The sequence below is a fragment of the Strongylocentrotus purpuratus genome, unplaced genomic scaffold, assembly GCF_000002235.5.
Source record: "Strongylocentrotus purpuratus isolate Spur 01 unplaced genomic scaffold, Spur_5.0 spur5_scaffold_10, whole genome shotgun sequence".
NCBI classification, from domain to species: domain Eukaryota; kingdom Metazoa; phylum Echinodermata; class Echinoidea; order Camarodonta; family Strongylocentrotidae; genus Strongylocentrotus; species Strongylocentrotus purpuratus.
This window is the reverse complement of record NW_022145595.1, coordinates 7187825-7212707: the sequence shown is the minus strand read 5'-3', so window position 1 is coordinate 7212707 and position 24883 is coordinate 7187825. Positions and strand designations below refer to the sequence as shown.

Here is a 24883-nt window from a genome sequence, read left to right as displayed (position 1 = left end):
GAAACATTCACTCCGAATAATTGGCACGAATAGGCCATTTTCGTAATGTAATCAAATTGAATGCACACATCTTTGTCAAGACATAGTGCCTCAATCGTTACAAATTATTTCATTCATTTGTTATAAATAATTATATTTCAATAGCCAGAATACGAATTGCATAACTTCCGTATGGTTATGCTACGGTCACAAAAGTTCGTACGAACGATAATTCCGTACGATTCTCCCTGTTTTTCCATTGTCTGAAAATCGTTCGTACGGCGTTCGTAGCAGTTCGTAACGGCATTTGTGACCGAGGCTTTAGGTTGGACAAGCCATACTGTTTGTCCTACCTAGCACAAGTTAATGAAATGCAATTTGCATTTTAACTATTAAAACACAATTACATGTATTTATGACTGGTGAATGAAATAATTCGTATCGAGACACTACACAGTGATTATTGCATTATATTTAAATATATTAAGAAAATGGTTTATTCGTCTCAAGTTCGATATCATCATTCTTTGGTTGCTTTGCTGATGTTGAAAGAGCGACCTCAAGCGGTCGGTCAGTAGCCAGTGTGTTTAGGGCAGATCTCTACAGCTGAAGCTAACGGCTTTCTTTTTGGCGTCACCGCTGTACGAAGGGGGCTTGAGCAACCGTTTCTGGTCCTGACCTAAGTATAGAGGGAGTGGAACCGGAGTGGAAGGGGATCGAGATGGGAGAGGGGTGGAGGGGGAGAGAAACAGAAGGGAAGAAGAAGTGAACAAGAGAGTGGAATATAAAGAGAGATAGAGAAAGGGAGAGAGAGAGAGGGAGAGAGAGGGGGGGAGATGTGAGGAGATAGACAGAGAGAGAGGGAGAGAGAGATATAGATAGATAGATAGATAGAGAGAGAGAGAGAGAGAGAGAGAGAGAGAAAAAAAGACGGAGAGAGAGAGAGAGAGAGGGGGGGGGAAAGGGGGGGGGGAGGGGTGAGAAGAAGTGATATAGAGATGTGAGGAGATAGAAAGAGAGGAGAGCACGAACATTAAAATACTCACATATATGATTAGAATTCATGGGTCTTAAAATAACAAAATTCCAACACTCTTCGACCTATCTCATTTCTCGTTTAAACAGTGCATGAAGAGGAGGGTTGGGGGCTCATTCAGTTTCCAGACACTCAAAAATATATGACGAAACACGCCAAAATATCTCAAAAAATATCGGGCTCGTTTGAGGCAAGGGCTTGAATCGACATGTAGGAGTGCTGTCGACAAGATAGATCACTTGAATACAACCCCTCCAGTTCATCCCAGTGTCATATTCCGTAAACACTCGACAACTTTCCTCGTGTTCTAAATAAGAAAATGGAATTATTGCGCTTGACTTGGTTTCGAAAATTGTGTCAGAATAATGATTTTTGAGTTTTCTTGAAGTGTTGAGCGCTGGTACTTTTAAAATGGGTATTTTTCTTTTTCATACCTAAAAGTAAGTTTACGGTTTTTCATAACAGGAAATCAAAAAGAGTTCATGCATAGGATTATGACGCAGGCGATGGCGCATGGGTGTATGAATTTAACAAAAGAAGAATATATTTATGATATCAATATAAGCAAATAGGTGAATAAATGACTTCATCTATGCGGACTAAATTCTAAAAAAATATGTAATATGGAAGGCTTTTCATACAGGAACCTAATAAATTAAATTTTAGTTATATTAATTGAAATATCAATAAATTTTAAAATTGATGGTGAAAGCCTGTGCAAGATTGATCGTTAAAAGTGCATTTATTTAGAATCACCAAATCCGCACAATTTTGATAAAAAAGAAGTTGTTTCAAATACTATAATCAATAACCAGAATACAACTTTTGATTATGACGGATTACAAAAAAAAAACACATTACCTCTGTCTTTTGTTGAGGACTGAATCCTGATGGGCACGGTCTGTAGAATGAAAGAGAAACATGTGTGTGTGAGAGAGAGAGAGAGAGAGAGAGAGAGAGAGAGAGAGAGAGAGAGAGAGAGAGAGAGAGAAAGAGAGAGAGAAGAGAGAGAGAGAGAGAGAGAGAGAGAGGGTGGAGAGGGGAGAAAGCGAGAGGGATAGAAGAAGAGAGAAGGAGGGGGGATAGGAAGCGAGAAGAGAGAAGAAAGGGAGACATAGAAGACATGAAAGAGAAAAACAACAAAATTGAATAGCAAAGAGAACAAAAATGTAGAAGGAGAGAATGAGATAAATAGATAGACATATTATATAGATCGAAAGAGAGAGAGAGAGAGAGAGAAAGAGTAGTGAATATAGGAGTAGAATACGATAGGCATACGTAGGGATTAAATAAGGGGAAGGTGAGAAGCAACAGATTAGGGAGAGAGAAAATAGGTACATTCGAATGTAATTCTTTGTTTCTTATGATCGAAGAACATAACCTTGAGTGGAAACGAAACGCGTGCAACATAATCCCAGTATATCTATCTAGAGGAAAGACGACACAGATATTATGTATCACGAATTCGTACAATATAAATAGAACTTCTAAGCTCCGATTGGCGTCACAATATAACATGGTTAGCCCGTCACGTGCACGTCTAGCTCATCCAATCAAATTAATCAAAATTTCAAACAGTAACCTTACTATATACGGTATGTGAGTCATCGGGAGTTGAGGAAGAAAACTTGCGATCTCGATTGCCTTTCCGCTTATTTGTGTGTAAAGTGCCGGAGTAATGGGGTCGCCAAAAGAGAGAGAGCATAGTAAAAATATCTTGTACTATTGTTATCATTTAAGATAATGAACATTTATTATGGCGAAAAGAAATTGGAATAAAACACGTTAAAAACGCATCTTATGTTGTTTTGCTTGTATTTTTAAATGCACGTGCGAAATCTTTTGCTTAAAATTTCACAGCAGTTTTGTGTTGGTAATAGTCCACTTCGGAGATACTATCTGCGCATGGGCAAATACAGGTCATTTATACAAAACTGTAAAACCCACTGAGACGACTGCTGGATTTGGGAAAGTTATATTAATCCTTATTCATTTTTACACCACATGAGTTGTAAGGAAATAAAACACTTTGGTGTATCTGGCCAAAATTGCCAACTGATTCACAATTTTCAGGAAAAAATGATTAAAACAAGGAGGCTACAATAGGTCCTATGATTTAAATTTGTTATAGCCGATGCCGACAAGTATAAAACAGGTCTTCAAATCCCTTCCGGAATTGCACATCATTATGCGGGAGACGTTTTTAAAGGGGGTTTCGAATTTTCCTCTTCCTCACACCTCGAAAAAATACCCAATCCAATTATAAGATTTGAAGCATTTATACTTCTATAAGAATACAACTCTCCTTCAAATCTAGCTGTCTTCATGACCGTTGAGTTTCTTAAAATCTAACGCCTCCGGACATTGATTTTACCTCAGTATAAAGGCCTGTATCATCTTAACTTTCCACTTCGTTTTCTTAAATAACTTCTTCTTCTTCATCATCATCTTCTTTCTTCTTCTTCTTCTTCTTCTTCTTCTTCTTCTTCTTCTTCTTCTTCTTCTTCTTCTTCTTCTTCTTCTTCTTCTTCTTCTTCTTCTTCTTCTTCTTCTTCTTCTTCTTCTTCTTCTTCTTCTTCTTCTTCCTCTTCCTCTGTACGACGTCTACAGCTAAAGTTACAATTCATAGTTTGACTTAAACACATTTGAAGTTAAAGATAAGGTTGTTGAACATTTCTGGCATTAAAAAAAAAACATTCGGGATGCTATATGCTCCAAAATAACACCTTTCAAATCCTGCAGATATTTTATAAGTAATTTAAATGTCTTTGATGAAAATTAAGTGAATTAAATTAAATAGAGGGGAGAAATCTAAGCTGCATGCATGCAGGTAACACAAAACGTTCTTTGGACATTAAAAAACGTCTCCTGGACGTTTTGCGAACGTCATTATGGACATGATAACGTTGCGTTTTCCATGGGTGTCAAACAGAGTGTGCGTCGTGGGGCGACCCAGATTGTTTGTCACGCTCGGTGTGTTATTATTCTCTGATCGATCGATGTTGAGAGGAGAAGTCTGAGCTGCAATATGTCGTCTTAGATTTCAGTCCAGCTTGCCTAAGAGTTCACCAGCCTTCGGGTCAAGAGCGTGGGTCCGCATAGATTAACTACTATCTCCTAGAAAATTTCACATCAAAAGTTGTTCCTTTTGTTCTCCCTGGTGTGACCGGTACCCTCGGCTGCACTGATGAACAACTTTATCTCTTTACCCCTTTCACACTACAACTTTTTCCCATGTCCTGCCCGTCGCCGTGAACGAGGTACCTTATAGTCTTCATTCATTACGACCCTCTCTTCGGTACTTTTACATTACCGCTTTCACTTCTGTCCTCTAAAGTGTGAAGGAGGTAGTTATTAAAAATCCCCAATCCACATTGATTAATGTATTTATCTTCGAAACATATTTTAAAAAATCTGTTATGAAAAAAAAAACCCTCTTGTCTTCCCTGGTGTGAAATGGGAAAGGCCGTAACAATTCCTAGTGTTCATGGTTTAAACTTCTCTTTCTCGGCCCCTTTTGCGTCACGTACAGCCTTTTCATTTGTTCTCTCTTAAAGTGAAATGAGGTATAGCTACGATCAGCAATCCCTAATCTATATTGATTAACTAATATCTCTTCGACTCTTTCACACTTCAAACTACCCCCTCGTCCCGGTATCGTGAATGGGGGTAGACACCAACAACCCCCAGTCTGCATTAACTATATATTCACCTTTTCCACACTTCAACTCTCCCCCTGTACACACTGGTGTACACGAAATAAACTAGTTTGTCTGGTAATTGATGGCAAGCACTGGGGATCATTCGGCTATAAGTCGGGGATCAGTCTAAGAAATGTCGTCTACCCTTAACGACTGCCAAAAACCTCTCTGCGATCCCTAACAACTAACTCCCGATCAGCGGTTGTTTAAAGTCGGCTACTACATCTAGTATGACTTCGGCTTAAGTCAAGCACTCTATCTCTTTGCCACTATAATTTTCAAACCACCTTCCCAACTTCTCTCCTTGTAGCTTGTGATCGAAGTACCTTAGTCTGCATTAACCACTATATTTTTGAACTTTTCACGTAACAAAACTCCCATTATGTCCTCCCAAATATGATTTAGGGTTGCTTCGAGCAATCCCTTGTCATTATTTTCCACCTTCACAAGTATAACCTTCCCTATGTTTTCCCCGGTGCGAAAAGTGTATGGCTGCTATGAGCAAGGCCAGGTTAACATCGGTGACCTGGTATGATCTTTATTCAACCCGAAATTTATTCAAAAGTAAGAATGTTCTTGTAAATAAGATGCAAACTAGGGGACCTACACTTTTAGAGCGTATTCGAGGGACTAAGTCATTTAGAAGTAATGCCGTACACGAGCAATAACCTGGTTGCAAACCCGAGATCACTGGTTTATTAAGAGTTACGCCTCCTTATGTAATTATAAAGACGATATCTTCTTTCAACCTTACAAGGTATCACTTTGTCTCTCCTGCAAGGTGTAAATTGGGTATAGCTAGAAGCAAAGACCAGGTTACCGTGATTTTACTACTCTTTTTACGCCACTCTCCTAACCTAATCTTCCCTCCTGTTCCTCAGGATTTCTTAATATAAATTTAGACGTGAACGAGGTAGTTAAAACTGTAACAACTACATGCCTTCGCAATTTCATGTCCCAACTGATGTCTCAAAGGTACTTTTGCAGCTAACATATACTTGCAAGAGTCGGGACAAGTATGTAGCAAGAATATCGGACAAGGAGGGTTGGGGGGGGGGGGGGTAATAAATAGCGGACACGTTTGTGTCAAGAATATCGAGGACATTTTCAAATTGGATGGAAGTGGGTCAAAGAACTTGTCAACATATCTGCCAAGCAAGAGAATAAGACAGCGTTCAAATTTGACCAAAGGGGGAGGGGTGGGGTGGTAGATGGCCAAGTATATTATTCATGGCAGGAACATTGGAAATATTGGGGGTAACAAATTCTCGCGAAGGGGAAATGGCTATAAATATGTGTCAAGAAAATCGGGAAAAATTTTAAAGTAAAAGAAAAGATGTTGTCAAAATAAACCGCAGGGGCAGGGGAAAGTTGCCAAGTACGTCAATAATATCGGATAGATTTTCCCATTTAAGTGAAAAATTTGCTACTCCAACATTCTTCTACGAAAGAATTACACAATTAGAAAGCTCGTGAATATTTGTTTTTACAGCCTTTAACATAATTCATCCCTCTCGTGTGAAGCGTAATGCTTCTTATACCCCTCGAAGATCGACAGAACCCCCCCCCCCCCACCATGTATCAGAATGAATTATGCGAGGGTAAAACTCACTTCTTGTTCTGCGAGAAGAATCGACTTGGGAACGAATACTTGTGGTTTGTTGCAGCAAACTCCGCCACAACATGCAACCACAGATCCCGATATGGCAGCAACAAAATGGAAGAAGAAGACGGTGGAGATAATGCTGTTGACAATAATTGATGTTGTCTGCAAAGAGAATAGAAAAGATGAGGCCGATGAGATAATTTTATCTCAACTATTATTATTTATTATCAATGACAAAGATTCGGTCAAGAAACATGAATGATTAGGTTAATTTTGCACATTGGTAGATTTGGTGCAGAAAGTTAACGTATAACTGGAGCCTGCTTAGGAGTGAGGAACTAAGTTATTTTATAATTAAATGGTTTATGTCTCTTGATAATTAAGATAGAAAGAGTGTGTGTAAATAAAATACTAGACAGCTAGATAGACAGATGGATAAATAGATGGTTAAATAGTTGTATGGATGTTTGGATAGATTGATAGATGGATAGATGGATAAATAGACAGATAGATTAGATGGATGGATGTGTGGATATATAAATATACAGTGCGAAACAAAACCGAGAATTATCGAAGTTTTATGATAACTCAATCACAATTATAATTAATAAATTACACATATTTCACGCATGAGTGATTAAAAGCAATTTGAAGGAAGGAAACCAAAAAGTCATTTGGCGGGCGGTATCTGAATTTCGAAGAAAAATTCACGTTTCTAGAAAGTTCAGTTTCTGCCCATTCATTATTATGACACCTCAATCAGGAAAAAAGAGCCAGGAATAACAAATTCCCCCCCCCCCACAGGTGTACAAAATGGGTAGCTGGCAATGCTGGGGCGTTGTGGCGTGCTCCTGTAATCCAGCCAACAATGGAAGTTACAAACTGATTCAGCAGAGGACGCAGGTTCGAAACTGAGTCACGTTTCTCGGATGGTGACGTTCAAATGTCGGTCCCAGACGTAAATAATCATATATGATTGATACACGTCTGTAAACATCCAATTACACACACACATATACACACACACGCTGGATAAATTATGATTACATGGCTCCGGGCATAGAGCAGTATTAATAATGATAAGGATATGCTGTACCCCTGGGACAATAAGTCGCTCTAGATTTTAAGGGGAGTGGAATGGAAGAGGGGCGTTGGGAGGGGGGGGGGTAATAGGTTTGATGTTATACTCACGCAATTTTTGGTAAAGCCGTATGGATCTCCTTTGATCATGGTAACGAGGAAGGGGTGGTCCACGGGTCTCGCTGTGAACACCCTGGGGTGGTGACACGCCCAACTCTGGCAGATGGCATAGCTCATGCGGTACATGAACCCGAAACCTGCTACCACGGCACTCAGAATACACATCGCCATGTATGTCAAGATCTATCATGAGGAATATAGAAGTATTTATTTATATAAATGGAGAGAATTTCCGAATGATTGGTAATAATGTTAGTGATCATAATAGTAATACTGGTAATAATAATAATAATGATATCATAATAATAATAATAAAACAGAAAATACAAACACTACTGTACGAACACATAATTAAGACTTGGAAGGGAAGTCGACCCAGTGAAAGATTGAGCAATTCCGATTAAAAATAAGAAAGTTATGATTTTTTAAAGTTGCTATCAATCAAACACAAATTGGCAAGTCTTTGACTATCTTGCGAGCTCCCATCCCGTTTGCTCTGTACTAAAAAAAAGTCAATTGTTGTAATTTTCACTCAAGAAAATATTCTATCATACAGGCATCCTAAATATGATTCTTGCGAATGTGTGTCTATACATCACCTGTATGGAATAAAAACATTCTGTCATATGTCATCAATAACAAAGAAAATGAAAGTTTAGGGAATTGTATGTACAGAGCAAATTGGAAAGGAGCTCGCAAGATGCGTTTCAGTGTTGCCAATTTGTGTTTGATTTATCGCAACATTACAAAAAATTATACTCTCTAATCGGAACTTGCTCAAACTTTAATATTTTAATATCAGGATGGACTTCCCCTTTCAGGCTTTCTGGTAATTATCGAGAGAAAGCGTATTCCTAAATGTATTGGGTAGACATTTCTACAGAGCAGGAGCGGATGCCATGACTGATCGGTTTCCATACGTATTCTCGTTTTAACAGGGTGTACAGCTATAAAATGTTGTGAAGTTGATCGAAGAGTACGAACTAGAGTGTGTTTACGGATACATTGTAATATATAAGATAGAGTGAGATCGTTTTGCGCTTAAAATCAAAGAGGATACACTGCAAATTCGTTGTGTAACGACTTTACAAAACATCGGTTGGTTAACTCCTTACACAGGGGTTGTGTTAAGTTGTGTAAAATTTGATTGTATTGTTTCATTTTGTTGTTAATGTGAGTGGACCCCTATATGAAAAACAGCACTGATGCTATGATAACGGTGTTACATCCCACAAGTGGTACAAGTAGATAGCCTATATAATATAAAAATGAAGGGGGAAAAAGCTGTACCCGAACTTTGATTACTTACAACCTTTTTTCTTTGCTTGGCTGATTTTATACCTAGGATACCGGTCACAAGCAAAATCTGCAAAGAGAGAGAGAGAGAGAGGGAAAGAGGGAAACATTGAAAATTAAGTTGAGTTCTGGTCATATGATTGATAGTATTAAGCTTGTCTAATTGAAGTCAGTCAGGATGTAGGCATTAAACGCTAAAAATAATAACTTAGCAAGTTTTTATGGTATTATTATCGTGCTTTTTTAAAAGGTGGAGTCAATACATTTATATGGACCTTAAGTGATGAACAAAAAATTACAACTTAAATCACAGTTACAGGAAACGTACTACAAACCAGGAATGAACTGACAGACTAACAGACATACTTGATATAAATGTAAAGATTGGGGGGGGGGGGGGAGAAGGGTATGTGAGTTAGAGAGACTTCACAACTAGATTTTTAATTCAATTTCGATCAAAATACGTCTTCAGCTAACCCTATAGTGCGCCTCTTCTTCCCATTTAACGTAACGCAACTAAGTGAAAACGATGCTACGAGCTACGTCAATCGCGAACATGAGAACTATCAAAATATATCAACAGTTTTCGAGACAGTCACGTCGAGGCGGAATTAGAGGTAATCTTTCCCAAAAGAGAACGTTTGTTAAAATGTGGCAAAACGCCGCAGAATGTCTGGTTTTAAGTTTATATATATCTCTCTGTCCAGATGTTGCAAATATTGTAAAGGTGGAATAAGGACCAGTGGCATAACATAGGGTCATTTCATTGATGGGACACAACTTTAATAACCAAGAGAGGCAGTGTGTGTGTGTGAGGGTGATGGAGGGGGGGGGGGGGCTCCGCGCCGGTCCGGTCCGTCCTAGGTGGATTAATGAGAGAAAATAACGCTATGTTGAGAAAGAAGGGGCATACAATTCGCCTTAAATTTTATTTTTTTAAAGTTCGTGTTTCCAACTTACGTTCACACGTATATGCTTTATAGTTAATCAGCAGTAGATGTAAACTTGTTTTAGACATTTTTGCTTTCCTTAACTTTTTTTGCTTTTCGCGCTTTGTTCTTTTAGTGTCCATTAAACATTGGTATTCATCTTTGATTTTCTTTTTCAATGATGCCATTTATCTATTGAGTTTCAGCTTAAAATTTTCAGCTGAAGAAGTTCTGAAAATGGCTGCCATTCGAATCAGATTTAACATGAACAAGAAGAATACAATTTAGTTGTAGAGAGAGAGAGATAGAAATATGATTCTTTATATATTCATGCAGCTCTTTTAGTTTGTCGTGCATGCATTCATTTTTTCTTAACTCCTATATTTGCTACATAAAAAACAACAGCAGATGCAATCATAAACATTGTTCAATAATATTCAAGTAACTTATTTGTCTGTTTCTATCTGACCAGCAAAATAGTCGTTTCGAATATCATAAATAAGAAAACAGTAGTCCTAGCGTAGGTGGGGATTAACGAGTCGCTGCCAATCAAACTTATCGCTTGTTTTTCTATAAATGTCATCTACTATCAGTCAATCTGCTCAGCAGCAAGAATATTCGCCTCATTCCACTCTCGACATTTCCACTTAACCCCTTTGGGATAAAGTCTCCTTGAAGGGGCTTTTCCTACTCATTAGCTTCATAAACAAGTACAATAAAAAATGCCATTCCAAACATAAACATTAAGGCAGGTTTTCCATCTTAACTCCTGCAGATCAATCGCCGATCGCAATTCCGGATCCCGAATCCCCAAAGTCGAACGGCACGTAAACACAAGTGAGCGATTAGCCTGCAACTGCGTTCGAAAATTCACTAATCTCGCTGTGTCCCCATGGAAACATTGGCCTGCTTTTCATGAAAATGAGAAGGGAAGAAGGGGTCTGGAATTTATCTTGGGCAGACCTAATTCCCCTTATTTTCTTTCATTATATTCCCCTGATATCCCAAGAGTAGTGGTCCAGTTTCTTTGCGTTCTCGCATGCGATCACATGCGTGCAGAGCGTAACAATGAACCCTACTAAAGTATAGCGTGGACGGTCCCTTACGGAATACTGCGGAGTAATCTATTTTGGTCTTGTTCCGAGGCGGTTATTATTTGTCTATCCTTCTGCGGGGGGAAAAAGAAAGCAAGTGTTTTTTTCGCTGGTAAACAGGTTTGTGGATAGTTTTGTACTTCATTTTTGTTTCGTTAAAGACCCTATCCGTTGAAAATACAACTTAATATAAATGGAAAACTAAATGAATGTAGAATAAAAATATAAAGGAATACAAGTATTTACCTTTCATTATTGCACAAAAGCAAATTAAAACCTCATTTTCTGCACCCCTCGGGATTACGGGTCAACATGGGTCTGATTTGTCGAAATTACAGTGACGACATAACATGTGGACCCCATCGGTCACCTTTAGGCGATGAACCGTGCTTGATTAATGCAAAGTCATTGTGAATATGCCTACTCCACATAACGTGATGTCATCAAGTCGATAGCAAGTTTTTAGGTCGACAACTTCTGATTTTTCAAAGCTTTGGATTTTTAGTAATAAATGGCATCTAATTTACATTATTGTAGTCTATGGCTTATAAGCTTTCCGTTGATATAAAATTCATCCATTTCATTTTTCAGTTCGGATATGGTCTTTAAGAAAGTTAATGTGGTATGTGGCGTAGTGCCGTGAATAGAGTCACGGTTCTGGCCTCTTGGAAACGGTATAATCCAGGATATGAGACTAAGTTCAATAGTGCTCCAGTTCTCTCTAGTATGAGATTGAGTCTATAACTTGTCCCTTGGATAGGACTTTAAATCCGCAAGTCATCTTGATTTTACTGAACGTACGTTCGCTTCCTCAGCGCATGGGTAGGCATACACATACCAGCAAAGAAATCCAACAGATACACAATTAGACAAATCTAGAATTGTGTTGATTGTTATCCTCGTTCACATGGCGTATCCTGTGCTCAGTAATTGGGTGGGGGGGGGGGGGGGGAGGGCCTGTCACATAGTTCTTGTATTCAACAGATACACAATTAGACAAGACTAGAATAGTGTTGAACGTTATCCTCGTTCAAATGGCGTATTCTCTACCCAGTAATTGGGAGGGGAGGGGGGGGGGGGGGCGAAATAAGACACAAGGAACAAAGCCTTTTTTTTGGGGGGGGGGTTCACCTAGTTCTTCGATTTTTTTTTTTCCTCGCAATATTCTTCCCTTCTTTTTTCGCTCCCTCCTTCTTCTGTATCGTGCAAATTCGCAATCCGATTAGGAAGCAATTGAACATGCACCGTCCCCTATAACTATATGCCCCCGGCGCTACACCAATGCAAGGCCAGATAATGTCTGAATCCCTTACCCTAAATCCTGTATTGCTCTTCCAAGGACCGTACTGTAACTCTCCTGAAAAACAAGGGTGTCTTAAGACAATTTTGAATGGGGAGTTCGGATCAAAATTGCCGATCGATGTTTCAAAAATATTTTGCAACAAAAAAAAGGATGTTGATAGAAATGTCATTAAACGTGTCGAATTCCAAACAAAACAAGTGAAGAGAAGACTATAAGAAATGGCTGACAGAAAAAAATAATAATGAAGGGGGTCGAGGGTGATGCCCCCTTAGTGACGCCGCTGTGTTTGACACATGCCCACACGAGGGTCTGCATTCTGGGAAGAATCACGTAAATCTGGAGGGTCCTAACAAGCACGAAGCGTGACGGTCGCACGGACGGCCGCTCGGCGCATGATGATTTCCAATTCGACTCAAGAGCTCTCCATCGCCCTATTAACCCTGTTAACCTACTTGCCAAGATCATGGCCGGACTCCTTAGGGTAATGAAAGAGGGGGTTACAAGTTCGAGGGTATCATTATATACCCATGTTGTGCCGCTGTTGGAATGATCAGCCAAAAATAACCCCCTTGACACATTAATGGTCCTGTTTTGCATCGGCTAGCATGAGATAGCACTGTGAACATCGTGAAAGGTAACTGTCGAGAAATTTATTTGGAATGAAACATTTATGTCATCAGTAAGAAAGATTATGTATTGGGGGCTTCTGAAATCAACAAAAACTCAACAGAATTACTGATTTTCTCTACATAAACACAAACAGTGAAAGGCATTGCACACCAACATGACTTGTGCGGGACTACACACCATTACGGCATCAATATTTGGTCAAACTATTTCGAGTCATAATTTGGAATATGAGTACCTTTCAAAAGCAATCCTTTTTCATGTGACAATGCTGCTACGGTTTTTTCCCCCACAAAATGGATAGAAATAACAGGAAACCTCCTAAATTAGTTGTCATCTTTATCACAGCTCCACCTTCTATTAAAAGTCCCCTTTTTTTTCTCACTCTAGGAAACTAGTAGGTCGATTATATAAACACAATTTGTATGGAAAAGGTAATTTTCATTATTACGCAACAGGATTAGACACAGTGCAATTGTGTGTAGATATTTTTTCCCCTCTTTCCGCTCAAGCATCTGGTATATTCATTAAGACACTAAATAAAAAATCATTAAGCCAATCACAAAATTGGCAAACTGTCCCTCATCATCTGCAGTGGTTATCAATAATGAACGTCTAAATCTCAGCGGTTCAATGATGGGATTTAGACGTGCATTATTAATCAGTGTCGGGAGAGTATAGCCGGGTGTAGTAATGATATGTAGTTAATCCCACCCCGACTGATTGTGACCTAATTTAGGAGGTGAAACTGGGCCAATCTATCGAATCGTGACAGACTCACCGCTGTGGCTGTCCTCCCAGTAGAGCAGGTATTTGATTGTGCAGGAGAAAAAAATTCGACCGCCATTAATATTAGGGTGATTTATTGCAAAAATACACATGTAATTTTCCAATACGTATTCATGAGTATGTAAAGGCAAGCGCATGCGCATTCGTTATCAATCTTATATCTTCGACAAAATAACGGCAATCAACAAAATGTCCCTAGGGGCGTTTCACAAAACTTGTCATCAGTGACAAATGACAGTTGTTGTTATAAGCTACTGATATCCTTGCTTCTGATTGGTTATCAGCAGATTTGTCACTGATATTTGTCATTGAAAGGAGGCTTTGTGAAACAGGTCCCTGGTCCAGACATTAGTGAGTTCATATCTTTGGTAGATAGAAGGGGCGGACACATGGTTAACAAAAAAGTGTGCGACGTGTGTATGGTTGGGGGGGGGGGCGTTAATATAGACAACTTAAACTTTTCCAGGAACACAATTTCACGACTATCGCTTGCCTTCTACATTCTATTAAGGAGGGGGGGGGGGTATGATTCCCTAGAGCCCCCCCCCCGATGAAAGTTTAGCTCTTAGAAGCTTTTTTTTGTATTCTTCTTGTTAATCGCGTTGGCTTAGCTATGGAGGAATTGGCTATAGATACTTTTGTCAGGAGAGACCTGAAATGGCTCCATACAAGCAGACATAAAACGAAGTGTAGTTGCAACTAAGGCACTAAAACAGTACCGACATGTATCCTCAGTTTTGTATGATTGCATGGGCCCCAGTCTGTAAGTTACATCAATCATGTCCTATCTAAAACAAGGGCACCCACATGCGCTCACCCCATGCTTTCTTTTATCATTTTCAAGTGAAAAGAAGCGACCGAGATGCGCAAACATCGACTGCTTGAAATAAATGGGGAAGCCTTTTCAGGTTTTTAAAAATAGAATGGAACTAGATCTGCCCCTTTTGTACATTTTAATATAAACGCCCAATTGAAAAAATATTGAGTATGGCATAGAGTGACAATTTAGCCTACAATGGCCGTAATTATCCAAATGTTATTATTTCGAATGATATTGCACGCGATGTTTGTCTTTCCTGGTTAAAATTTGCGTCATATTCCAGCTAGAAGGTGCTATCTAATCCCTTTAATTTGCTCCAGTCTGCCTTACTTAAAAAACAGGACAGCAATACTGACATAACACGGTCAAAAGTGTGAATCCTCTACGAAACTCTAGTCGCTACTTCGCCTAAGAACATGCATCGCCCGAAACTGCTATTGATCTTATTCGACAAAATGTTACTCTGAACTAACTTGTAAATAGATATGACAAGAAAGGATACATTGTATTTCTGTTCAGAAAAGAAGTTCGAAGTAAAAAAATGGGCCAAACTAATAAAATAACCTCGCACAAACTAATGAACAGTGTCTTGTTACTTGTTTCGCTTCTCTGATGGATATTTGATTCATGTTCTTTCCAGAGGGCAAATCGGCAACGCACATCTTTGTCGACTGAAATCTTTGAATTAAAACTTCAACATTAAATGGATCGTCTACCCGTTATTGATTTCATTAACCCACACATGAGTTAGATATTATGTATTTTTCTTTACATTTGGGGGAAATATAATGTTAAAGAAAACTTTCACGACAAACTAGATTTGTTTTAGATGGAGGCGAGTAAAGTACGAGGTGTTTTGTTCCTGTCATTTGACATACTAGTCCTAGGTAGCCCTGGGCTAGTTCGATCTTAAGTCTCAAGTTTGATTAGTTTTCACAAACTCTAGACACCACTTAGCCCATAATCCCCTCTCGCCTGAAGCTGTGTCTCTAAACAAGAATCAATCAATACCTTCACGTTGCCGATTCACGGATAGCGTTTGAAAACTAATACTGATTATGATCTGCCGTGCCTTACTTTGTAAAATAACGCTCGCTCACTGATTTGCTGTCAAACTTTATGAACTAAGTATTTTTTTAAATTTCTTTTAATACAAAAGTGTGGGAACGGGAAAATGTCACACCATATTTGTATTGCCATAATCTCTTAACAAATCTTTTCTGAAATTAGCTTTAGCTTTCAATTTGAAATCCTTCCAATATTTTACTCCTATTTCAGATCAGTCGTTGATTCTATACTGCATGTAATCAAATTGACTGGAGGTATTCCATTTCTGTCTTGGATTCTGACAATACAACGTAACTTGGAATCAGTGAATCATCGTTTTAATTAACAATGTTGTCAAATAGGATCTTTGAAACAATGAATCGAACTAAATTAAACTGAACGAAGATTTCCTATTGTATTGATATTTTAAAAAAAGAAGATTGTTGAGTCTCAAATCGTCAGCTTCTCGTTTTACTGGTCACCCACCCTGCAATGCCTCTGATCACGACGACATAAGTTGGATCAGAAGCTAAGCCCAATCCGATCAAATTGAAAATGTCTATCTAATGAGATTAACCTTTAATCGGAAAACTGGTTTATTAATTAGTTCTGCAATCATGTCTTCAGGCTAACAGGTTCGTTTTTGTTGGCATGGGACGTATTCCGTGGCGAGTTGGTCGCCATTTCATTTTTTAGGTGATGGTGGTGGTTGGGGTGGTTGTTAGGGGGTAGGGGGAGATACCCAGCAGCATCGGAAGAGATGTGGGATTTGACACCCATTGCAATTTCCCCTCAAAACACTTTAGAAGTCTTGTCACCAGACCGTAAAATTTATTTTTTAACAAGATCGCATAGGGTTCTTTAAAGAAGAAAAATCAAGTCAGCGGCAATTTCATTACCTTATTGTACGTACATCCCATTCAAATTACGTTCGGATTTCGTTATGTGTCTTTGCAAAGTTCGCACATTTCGTGACATAAGTTTATTTTCGAAGGATCTTTGAGATCGAGTTTTTAAAAATCTCAAAATGAGAGAATGCCTTTTTTCTTCTCTCAAGATTTGCTTGTAGCAAACCTTTTGACTTTCCTGTCCCGAATCTGGTCCGCCTCCCGCCCCCTTCAAACTGGTTTAGCTATACGCCCCAGTCCTACCTATGTTTCTTGAGCCTGGGGCAGGGAGTTTTTTGTTTGATTACTTCTCTAAACTCAAGTCACCTCTTAGTCCTGTCTCGCCTGAGGATAAAAGCTGCAGCAGGCGATCAATATCTCGACGTTGCCGGTTTGCGCGGCATTAGGACACCGCTATTGATACCTTATAAAGTGGAACATGTTGAAGTGAGTTTAGATAGTAGTGGTGACATCGTCGAGTAGTCTGATCATTCGGGATTGGAGATGCGAAGGTCATGGGTTCAATACCCGGTGACGATACTAATGTTATTGTGACCAACGGTTTGTCTACATTGCCTCTCTCCTTCTAGGTACATAACTTTCGTCCTCCATATAATGTGAATGACGTTTATGTATGATTATTTGAAAGTATGATTGTGTGCGCCAGGAAAATGGCGACTGGTTGAAATGCTTCCTAGTGGAGAAGAAAATGTACAAATCAAAAAGAAATTATGGAGAAAGGTAGTAGTATCTGTATTTAATTACTTCGGAAGTTTAAAAGTACCGACAAGACGACAAGATAATTTAGGACAAGATGAAGAGTTGTTGGAACTGGGCAGATCGAAATATTCAAGACGAGAAGATCGGATGAGAAGTTGTTGCAATTCGGCAAGTTGACTTGTTTATCAAACTTGCCTTCTCGTCTTCTCATCCTAAATTATTTTGTCATCTCGTCGGCATTTTTTATGTTTCCGTAAATATTAAAAGGACTTTGATAACAGACTGATAACCTTTTGAAATACATAAGCTAAAGTATATTTTATCTGAATGTTATGAATATTAGGCGTAGTGTAATGTGGGTCTAGACTTAGAGGGGCACCATCATCACGAAGGGGGTGGGATCTTTCTTACTCAGTGCTGTGAATGAAAGGCCGAGAGGGGTACTATTTTTCTTCTCTTTTCGTCCTTTTCCACCTTTCGCTTTCCTTCTTACTCGTTTAATCTCTTTTAATTTTGTTAACCCTTTTCCTCCATTCGTGGGGGGGGGGGGGGGCACCCATTCGCTCGTGTCCTCATTAGCTATGCCACTGCGTGTGAGTATAACCGTGTAAAGTTTGCTTCCTGTCATCAAAAAATCCTAAATTCGCCACCGTTTACATTCTATCGTAGGTATGAACAAGGTCAAATAATGGTGGACATCTTGCTTTTTGTGACATATTCACTCTATTTCCTTCTTTCCCTTTTTTTCTCCTTTTGCCGCTGGGGCTGGTCGATGTTTGAGCTCAAGTTTGATTACTTCGCTAAATTCGGTGACTACTTAGCGCGCGATCGATTTTGTTTTCCTGATTAGGCACGTCGGTCGTCTATCTTCACTCAACCAAAGCCGTGACACACTTTCACTTCTGACAACTAGTAGCGATTCTAAAGGGGAGGGGAGGGGGGGGGGGGAGAAGGCCTGGAGTGGGCAAGCCCGCCCCTAAAAAAAACCTTAAGCCCATCTCCATCCCCCATTTTTGTCTTTATTATTAATTAATATAAGCTTTACACGAGGTACAGAAAACGATTGCAAGGAACTCCAAAGCCCCCACCCCTTCAACAACAACAAAACTTCTAGAACCGCGCCTGCTGACAACGATCACCTTAAAGGTTTTGTCGTGATGATACACCGATATATGCAAAGTAACTATGCCAGGTGACATTAAGTTGGCCTGTATTTTTTGTAACCAAATCACCTGTGTATTGAAGGATGAAAGAAAGGGGGATTGGTGTATTTGGTTGTCATAGTGTGTGCCGAACGTTTTCCAATGATGAATGATGTTGTTATCTTAGTAATCTCACAGAAGATGTTTGCTTTGGTTTTATTTTCCCTATATATACAAATTCAAATACATATAAGAATACAATTTACAAATATTATACAGATCAAGAATAACAAAAACGGCTGGAATACGTTATTCAGAGCCATTATTAAAATAACATATTAAAGCTTATCTGCCGTAGTTTACAGGAGGGATTAGACTGCCCTGCAAGGTCACTGGACAGGTGGTTATCTCATCAACTCAGCTCTCAGTTAACATAAGAAAAAGAGGATCATGGGGGACCAATGGTCACCGATTAGGCATTGTTTGTTATATAGAGGGCGCACGTAGCTACAAGTAGTGCAGTGGGCCTTTAAAGGAGGGTTAGGTTGTGCTATACTGCCCAAAATGTCTATCGTGAATTTTTTATACGTCATCTGCAAATGGCAACATTTAAAGAGCGACAATACTTTTTCCTCGCCAGACTATTTTAGAAGATGTTTAATATAGAATGGCGTCGTAACTTAAAATGAACACCACTTTCGCTGTTCTGAAATGTCCGTCGCACTTTCCGCTTATAGAATACGTGTATGTACACCGGTCGGCTTTGTCCGCATTTACAGTGTTACCGATTTATTTAGAAGTGGGAAAAAAGATACAACAAAACTTGAACTTGGCTGGCAATAACGTCATAACGTCGACGATACAATCAGCAGACTATGTAATTTTATGACGAAACATAAATACATCCGCGCTTTTTCTTAAAACTGTCTCAGAGAATTCGACTCTCCGGTGATTTCGATCTCTAAAAGCATCCGCGCGTTTTCTTTTAAAACTCTCGCCGTGATGTTGACACCAAGATGATTTCAATCTTGGAAACCTCTTTCATCCGAGCTTTGTCATTCTATCTCGATGACGATCATTTGTCCTCTGACACAAATATTTGCGAATCTGGCCGTGACATTTGGCGCGCATGTACTCGTGATGTGTATCTTCGTGTAATGCGATGAGAAAATTGCCACTCAATAGCCGAAGAGCAGTACAGGCGCAAGATGCGAACGCGTCATGTGGTTTCGATGATAGTAACTATGTTGCGTTGACGCCTCGCATGGTTGTTTATCCTCTTGCATTAACGTAAAAAGAAAAGAAAATGACCTTATAAATAAAACCACATACAGACATTATTCTTTTACGTCAATGTTTTTCACTCATGGAATAATTTTTATACAATAGATGTTGTCTACGATTTACCCGATTCGACTGGAAGAGATGCAAATACATCTAAAAAAGGATGACGATGGTGATGATGATGATGATATCACTAATTATAATAATAACAATTATGATGATGATAATATTAATGATGACTAATAATGATAATTAATAATGCTAATAATAAGGCTAATAAAAATGCTAATAATAATCATAAGGAGAAGAAGAAGAAGAAGAAGAAGAAGAAGAAGAAGAAGAAGAAGAAGAAGAAGAAGAAGAAGAAGAAGAAGAAGAAGAAGAAAAAGAAGAAGAAGAAGAAGAAGAAAAGGAAGAAAGATACTGAAATGAAAAGAATTAAGAGACAGATACACCAGTAAAAACACATTATTAAGGCGGATAAAACAGGTCGTTTGTCTTACCTATTGTAAGTACCTCACAGTCGCCAGTATTTTATTTGCTCCTGGTGTTCCGAACACAAGCTTAGCTAATTTTTCGGGTATTCGCCTCTTTCTTCATCAGGTTTGTTGTTTTCATTTCAATTGTCCAACTAATTGTACCAGATACCATTAGAATAAGATCATTTTCTTTTCGTTTACCCCTTATTTTACTACAAGTTAATTATCGGAAGGGGAGGGGGGGGGGGCTTTATAAGCTAATATAGGGTTCAAAAGCCAATATAGATAAAGACTTTCATGAACTCTACTGGAAGGCAATGACCCATTGTATTGCTCATACTTAGGTATACCACGGACTTGTAATCTCATTTGAATAGGAGACCCACTTAGCTATTGAAATTACCTTGGGTTGAGTTTATGAAAATATTTGCGATTGTCTTTGAAACAATGGCATAGGCCTATCAACATACCATCTTTCTCTGAAGAACGCATGGAATAGAAATTATTGATTTTTATTTCACCTTCTGCACTTTATAATCTGCCTTTACCTTCTCCCCTCCCCTTCAGAGCACCATCGACTGCAGACACGAGGACGAACCAGAACCGCCCAAGGCGACGTCAAAGTCGATCTCGAGTTGGATTAATCTATGAACCCAAGACACATCTTAGCCCCTTTCTCCCCTTCTTCTGCTGGCACCGGCCTTGTCATCGACCCCCTCAACATCGAGTGCGAGCGACGGAGGGCCGCCAGCACCGCCCTCGTAATTTCTTCGCGAGAATGTCATTTAGGCCGCAGTCACACTGCAGCGATTTTCTTCAGCTAACCGTAACGATCTAGCGCTGTATCAGATCGTTATGAAATCGTTTTGTTGCGTCTCATTGTCTTTCTGCGGCCCCCAAAATATATATCCAGAGTAGGAACAATCTGGTAGTCTTGAAGAAATTGCTTGAGACGTTTAATAAACATTCATTCCGATTCTTTACATTCGTTCTGCGAATCTCAACGAAATGTTGCGATGTCTCGTCACAATCTGTCACATCTATTTGTCAAGTTGCGGCAGAAATTCAACCAAATCACAACGATGTGATATTCCTGGACAGTTCGCTTCGGATGTTAACAGTTTTTTTCCCATCCTTTGAAGCTATTAATTTTGTTGTTCTGGTAATTTACCGCCGAGAGAACATCGATCTCAGGCTGTTTCGCTAATTAAAACGTTCTGGTGCTATATTTTGTCAAATGTAACTCTCTCTCTCTCTCTCTCTCTCTCTCTCTCTCTCTCTTTTGAAATTCATTACATTGATCAAATATATCCGGTATACTGGTTATCTTGATATAATATCGTTTTTGACATTTGTCCTGGTTCAAATTCTTTTCAATTCTCAATTGCCACTGATTGCTATGGTTCACTTTCCTCGCGCATTGCCATTGTTGCGGACTGTTGCCATTTTCTGAGATCCAAAACTGTCCAAACGCCTCCGCGAATCAAACTAACGCTCATTTTTTTTTTTTTTTTTTTGTCGCGATCAAGAAGATGAAATGTAAAAAAAAAAAAAAAAAATATGACAGATCTTATTTGTGGTAGGCTTAAAGATAAGTTTGAGTTCAGGGCACAATCTTATTTACAATTGATCAATCGCAACTATGTACATAACAGATAAGGGACTGCAAACTTGCGATTGGTGGGAGGACTTGCGATTGATTAGGATCAATCGCCAACTCTTTATAAGATGGGACCCTGGTCTTACAATTACATTGTGAAATAAACTGTCTGGAAAGGCTAATAAGAATTGATGTATACTTTTAAGGGTTTGGAATCTCCGAAAGAAAAACAATTATTCTCGGTCTGTTAGAAAGTCAAATGCACCGAACGTAGAAATGGGTAGATTGGACAACACAAACAGGTCGCATGAAGGTGTGGTCAATTTCTCCCCGCCGTTTCTTGTCACAATTCACATGAGAGTATTTGAAGAACCATTCTTTTTCAGGGGACATTCCTCTATAGTGATATTCTTCCGAACAGACATAATAAAAAAGAACATGAAAGCTAACTACTTATTTTGTTTATCTTAACCAGAACTCAACCTCCTCCTTAAAGATGAAGTTGAGTTCTGGTCATGCGATTGCATTGTGAAAGAAACTGTGTGGAATCGCCCAGAAAAGGTTGATCATCTAGCATATAAGAATTTGTGTGCATTGCAAGGTTCTGGAATCATCAAAATGATAAGAAATTTGGCCAAGTCTTGGTAAAGTTACAAACACTGTACACAGAAAGATGTATATGGGACTACACGAACACGTGGCGTAAAAAACCTACCCCCGAGTTTTACGATGTTACATGACATATTTAGAATATGAAGGCAATATTCGGAAAAGCCATACTTTTCAGGGAACATGTCTTATCTGATGTTCTTCCACACTTGCATAATAAGAATGATAAAGTTCACAAATTATTTTTCACCTCTTCCCAGAACTCAAAATTTTCTTTAACCCAACCTCCATCTTGCTCGGTGGGACTTGGGCTCTAGTTCGATATCTTCTAATACTGCATAAGTCGAGTAATCTGGTTGTATCCAATTAGCCTGGAATTGTCTGTCTCCATTACGTGTTCATGCATGTGTACTAACATTGGCTTATCTAGTTTGCAGGCACAGATCAGAGCACGCAGCCGTGCATGCTTCAGTCTGACTTGTGGCAATTTGTGTTTTATTCGAGAGAAAAAAATGTTGCGGTAGATCGTCGTTGGCCTAGTTAACTCGATGTGGAAAGAAAAATAAAAAGTTAGTCTCTCTAACTGCGTTAGAGAGACTAACGTTTTCATATTCACACAACTGCAGGTGTTTCTCTTTACTTTACGGGTAAGCATACTAGATATCCATTGCAGATGATAATGAAAACAAATTATACACCATTACACATAGAGGTCTATTGGATAAGTCACCAGAATATAGATCAAAAAGCACGGGGTTCAAATCCCAGCCCGGCGCTAACGTCCTTTGGCTAGACGTTAATCTACGTTTGTCACTCTCCACCCAGGTGTTAAATGGGTAACCGGTAGGATGCGAAAGTCATTGTAGTTTGTTCAGCATTTTAGCGTCTGTAAAATGGCACCTGGCTGGAATGCTCCACAGGGAGTGGAGAATGTGCATACATTGTATGCTAGGAAGCCTGACCAGGGTAGTAATATATCAGAAAAACGCTTCGAGACATCGTCGATGTATGAAGTGCGTTATATAAACTAACAATAATGTTGTTATTAGTAATATTCAGTTCATAACCCAAGAGAAAGTCCAACCTTTTATATTACATCTTGTCAGTATCTTGGTTCTTTCAATGATAAAATCCAATCTAGTAAAATAAGGAATGGAATTAAAATATAAAAAACAGAGTTTTTATTATGTTACTGTGGAAGATCATGAGAGAAAAAAATATGCCCCCTAAAAAGGAAGGCCCTTCAAATCCCCTTATTTTCGAAACATGACATGAAATAGCGAAAGTGTTGTGACCACACTTTCATGCCACATATTTGTGTAGTCTCATATGCACATTCTTTGCACAGTGCACGAGACTTTTTAGAAAGACTATGCCAATGTCTTATCATTTTGATGATTCCACAACCTAACATTATACAACAGTACTTATATGCTATATGATCAGCCTTTTTCAATTGCTTTCACACACGAGGACCCCGTCTAGTAAAGAGTTGCAATTAATCCGAAATAATCGCAAGTCTTCCAATCTATCGCAAGTTAGCCTTTCCCTAACTCTTATGTACATAGCTGTGATTAATATCAACTCTTTAAAAGACGGGGATCAGAACTCAACTTTGTCTATACTTATGATTATCGGTAATATCTGAAAGAGTAACTAGTCACTTTCATCATTTCAAGTAGCTCGCTTTAATTGCATGCACTAAAATGTTGCCCTTTCAAAAGCTTTCATATGAAATATGATCATAAGCATCTCATCAGTCAAAAGCTGCGGTGATCGAGATGTTCATCATTTTCTCATAATTTGTTTTCTTCCAGAAATGTCAGTTTTGTATACACTAAACTTTACATTCTGTTTCATTTGTGCCGCGATTAGGAACATTCTATCTCATATTGATGCAACGGACGTTTGCTTACGTCAACCGGCGATTACGGAGAGAGAAGTGCGAGTATTTATGGAAACAAAACTGACACTTTTCATAACCTCCGTCAGTGAGAGCGTACACTAATTGCTGTGAACTGAACATAATTTCGTAAATGGGGATGGTTCCCACTGACGAATATTGCACAGGCGAGCTTATCTTATTTATATTTGAGTAAAACTGATGAATGTGAAATGGCCTTTTAAAATAACAAAATGATAGGAGTCGAAGTGACATAACACTATTCGCAAATGACTGCCAATTTTATTTGTTAACATTCGTTAAACCAGTGTTTTTTTTAACAGGGTTGCCGCAAGACATATCTAGGGGTGCCGCGAGAGAAATCTAGCTTTATAAAAAAAAGGATATTGATATCATGTCCTGGATTTTACTCGCTAATGAATTACATCAGTATAACGTAGAAATGTTGAGACTGTAAACAAAAAAGAAGATTTTCCCCTCCTCCTCCTCATTATCCAGGGGTTTCCTCTCTCTCATTACCGTCCTATATTATAGTGTGACACAGTGGATATCGCAATAATGATAATCTACACATAACTACCATATCCCTGGGCTGTAGGCCCTCTTTGTATATAATACATAAGGATGGTAAACTCATCTTGGCAGAATTAATGTAACTATAGTTAGGACCCCCTAATTCGGTAATCAGTTTTCCAAATATAGTCGTGTCTATTATGTATAGCGTTATTGCATTGACACTGTAGGAAATTGTAGAAGGGATGAAACTAGACGGTTACCGGGCGTACGTAATATGGATATACCTGCATGTATATAGGTTAGGGGTATTATAACT

The 24883-nt window shown here is 38.9% G+C and overlaps 1 protein-coding gene and 1 long non-coding RNA gene across 2 annotated transcripts in view; both read right to left on the bottom strand.

The window, feature by feature from the left end:
* Window positions 1-457: 457 nt before the first annotated feature.
* On the bottom strand, window positions 458-6478 carry LOC115921816. The gene is made up of 3 exons (XR_004063126.1): window positions 6329-6478; window positions 1877-1916; window positions 458-658 (listed from the first exon to the last, which is right to left on the bottom strand). It is a non-coding gene; the product is annotated as an uncharacterized LOC115921816 (long non-coding RNA).
* Window positions 6479-6624: 146 nt separating this feature from the next.
* Window positions 6625-24883, bottom strand: part of LOC105445753 — a 44538-nt gene continuing 26279 nt past the window's right edge. The window contains exons 3-5 of the mRNA XM_030980077.1: window positions 8832-8888; window positions 7514-7705; window positions 6625-6642 (exon numbers count right to left, since the gene is read on the bottom strand). Coding sequence (XP_030835937.1) covers window positions 6625-6642; window positions 7514-7705; window positions 8832-8888 — 267 coding nt within the window. The remainder of the gene's footprint in view (window positions 6643-7513; window positions 7706-8831; window positions 8889-24883) is intronic.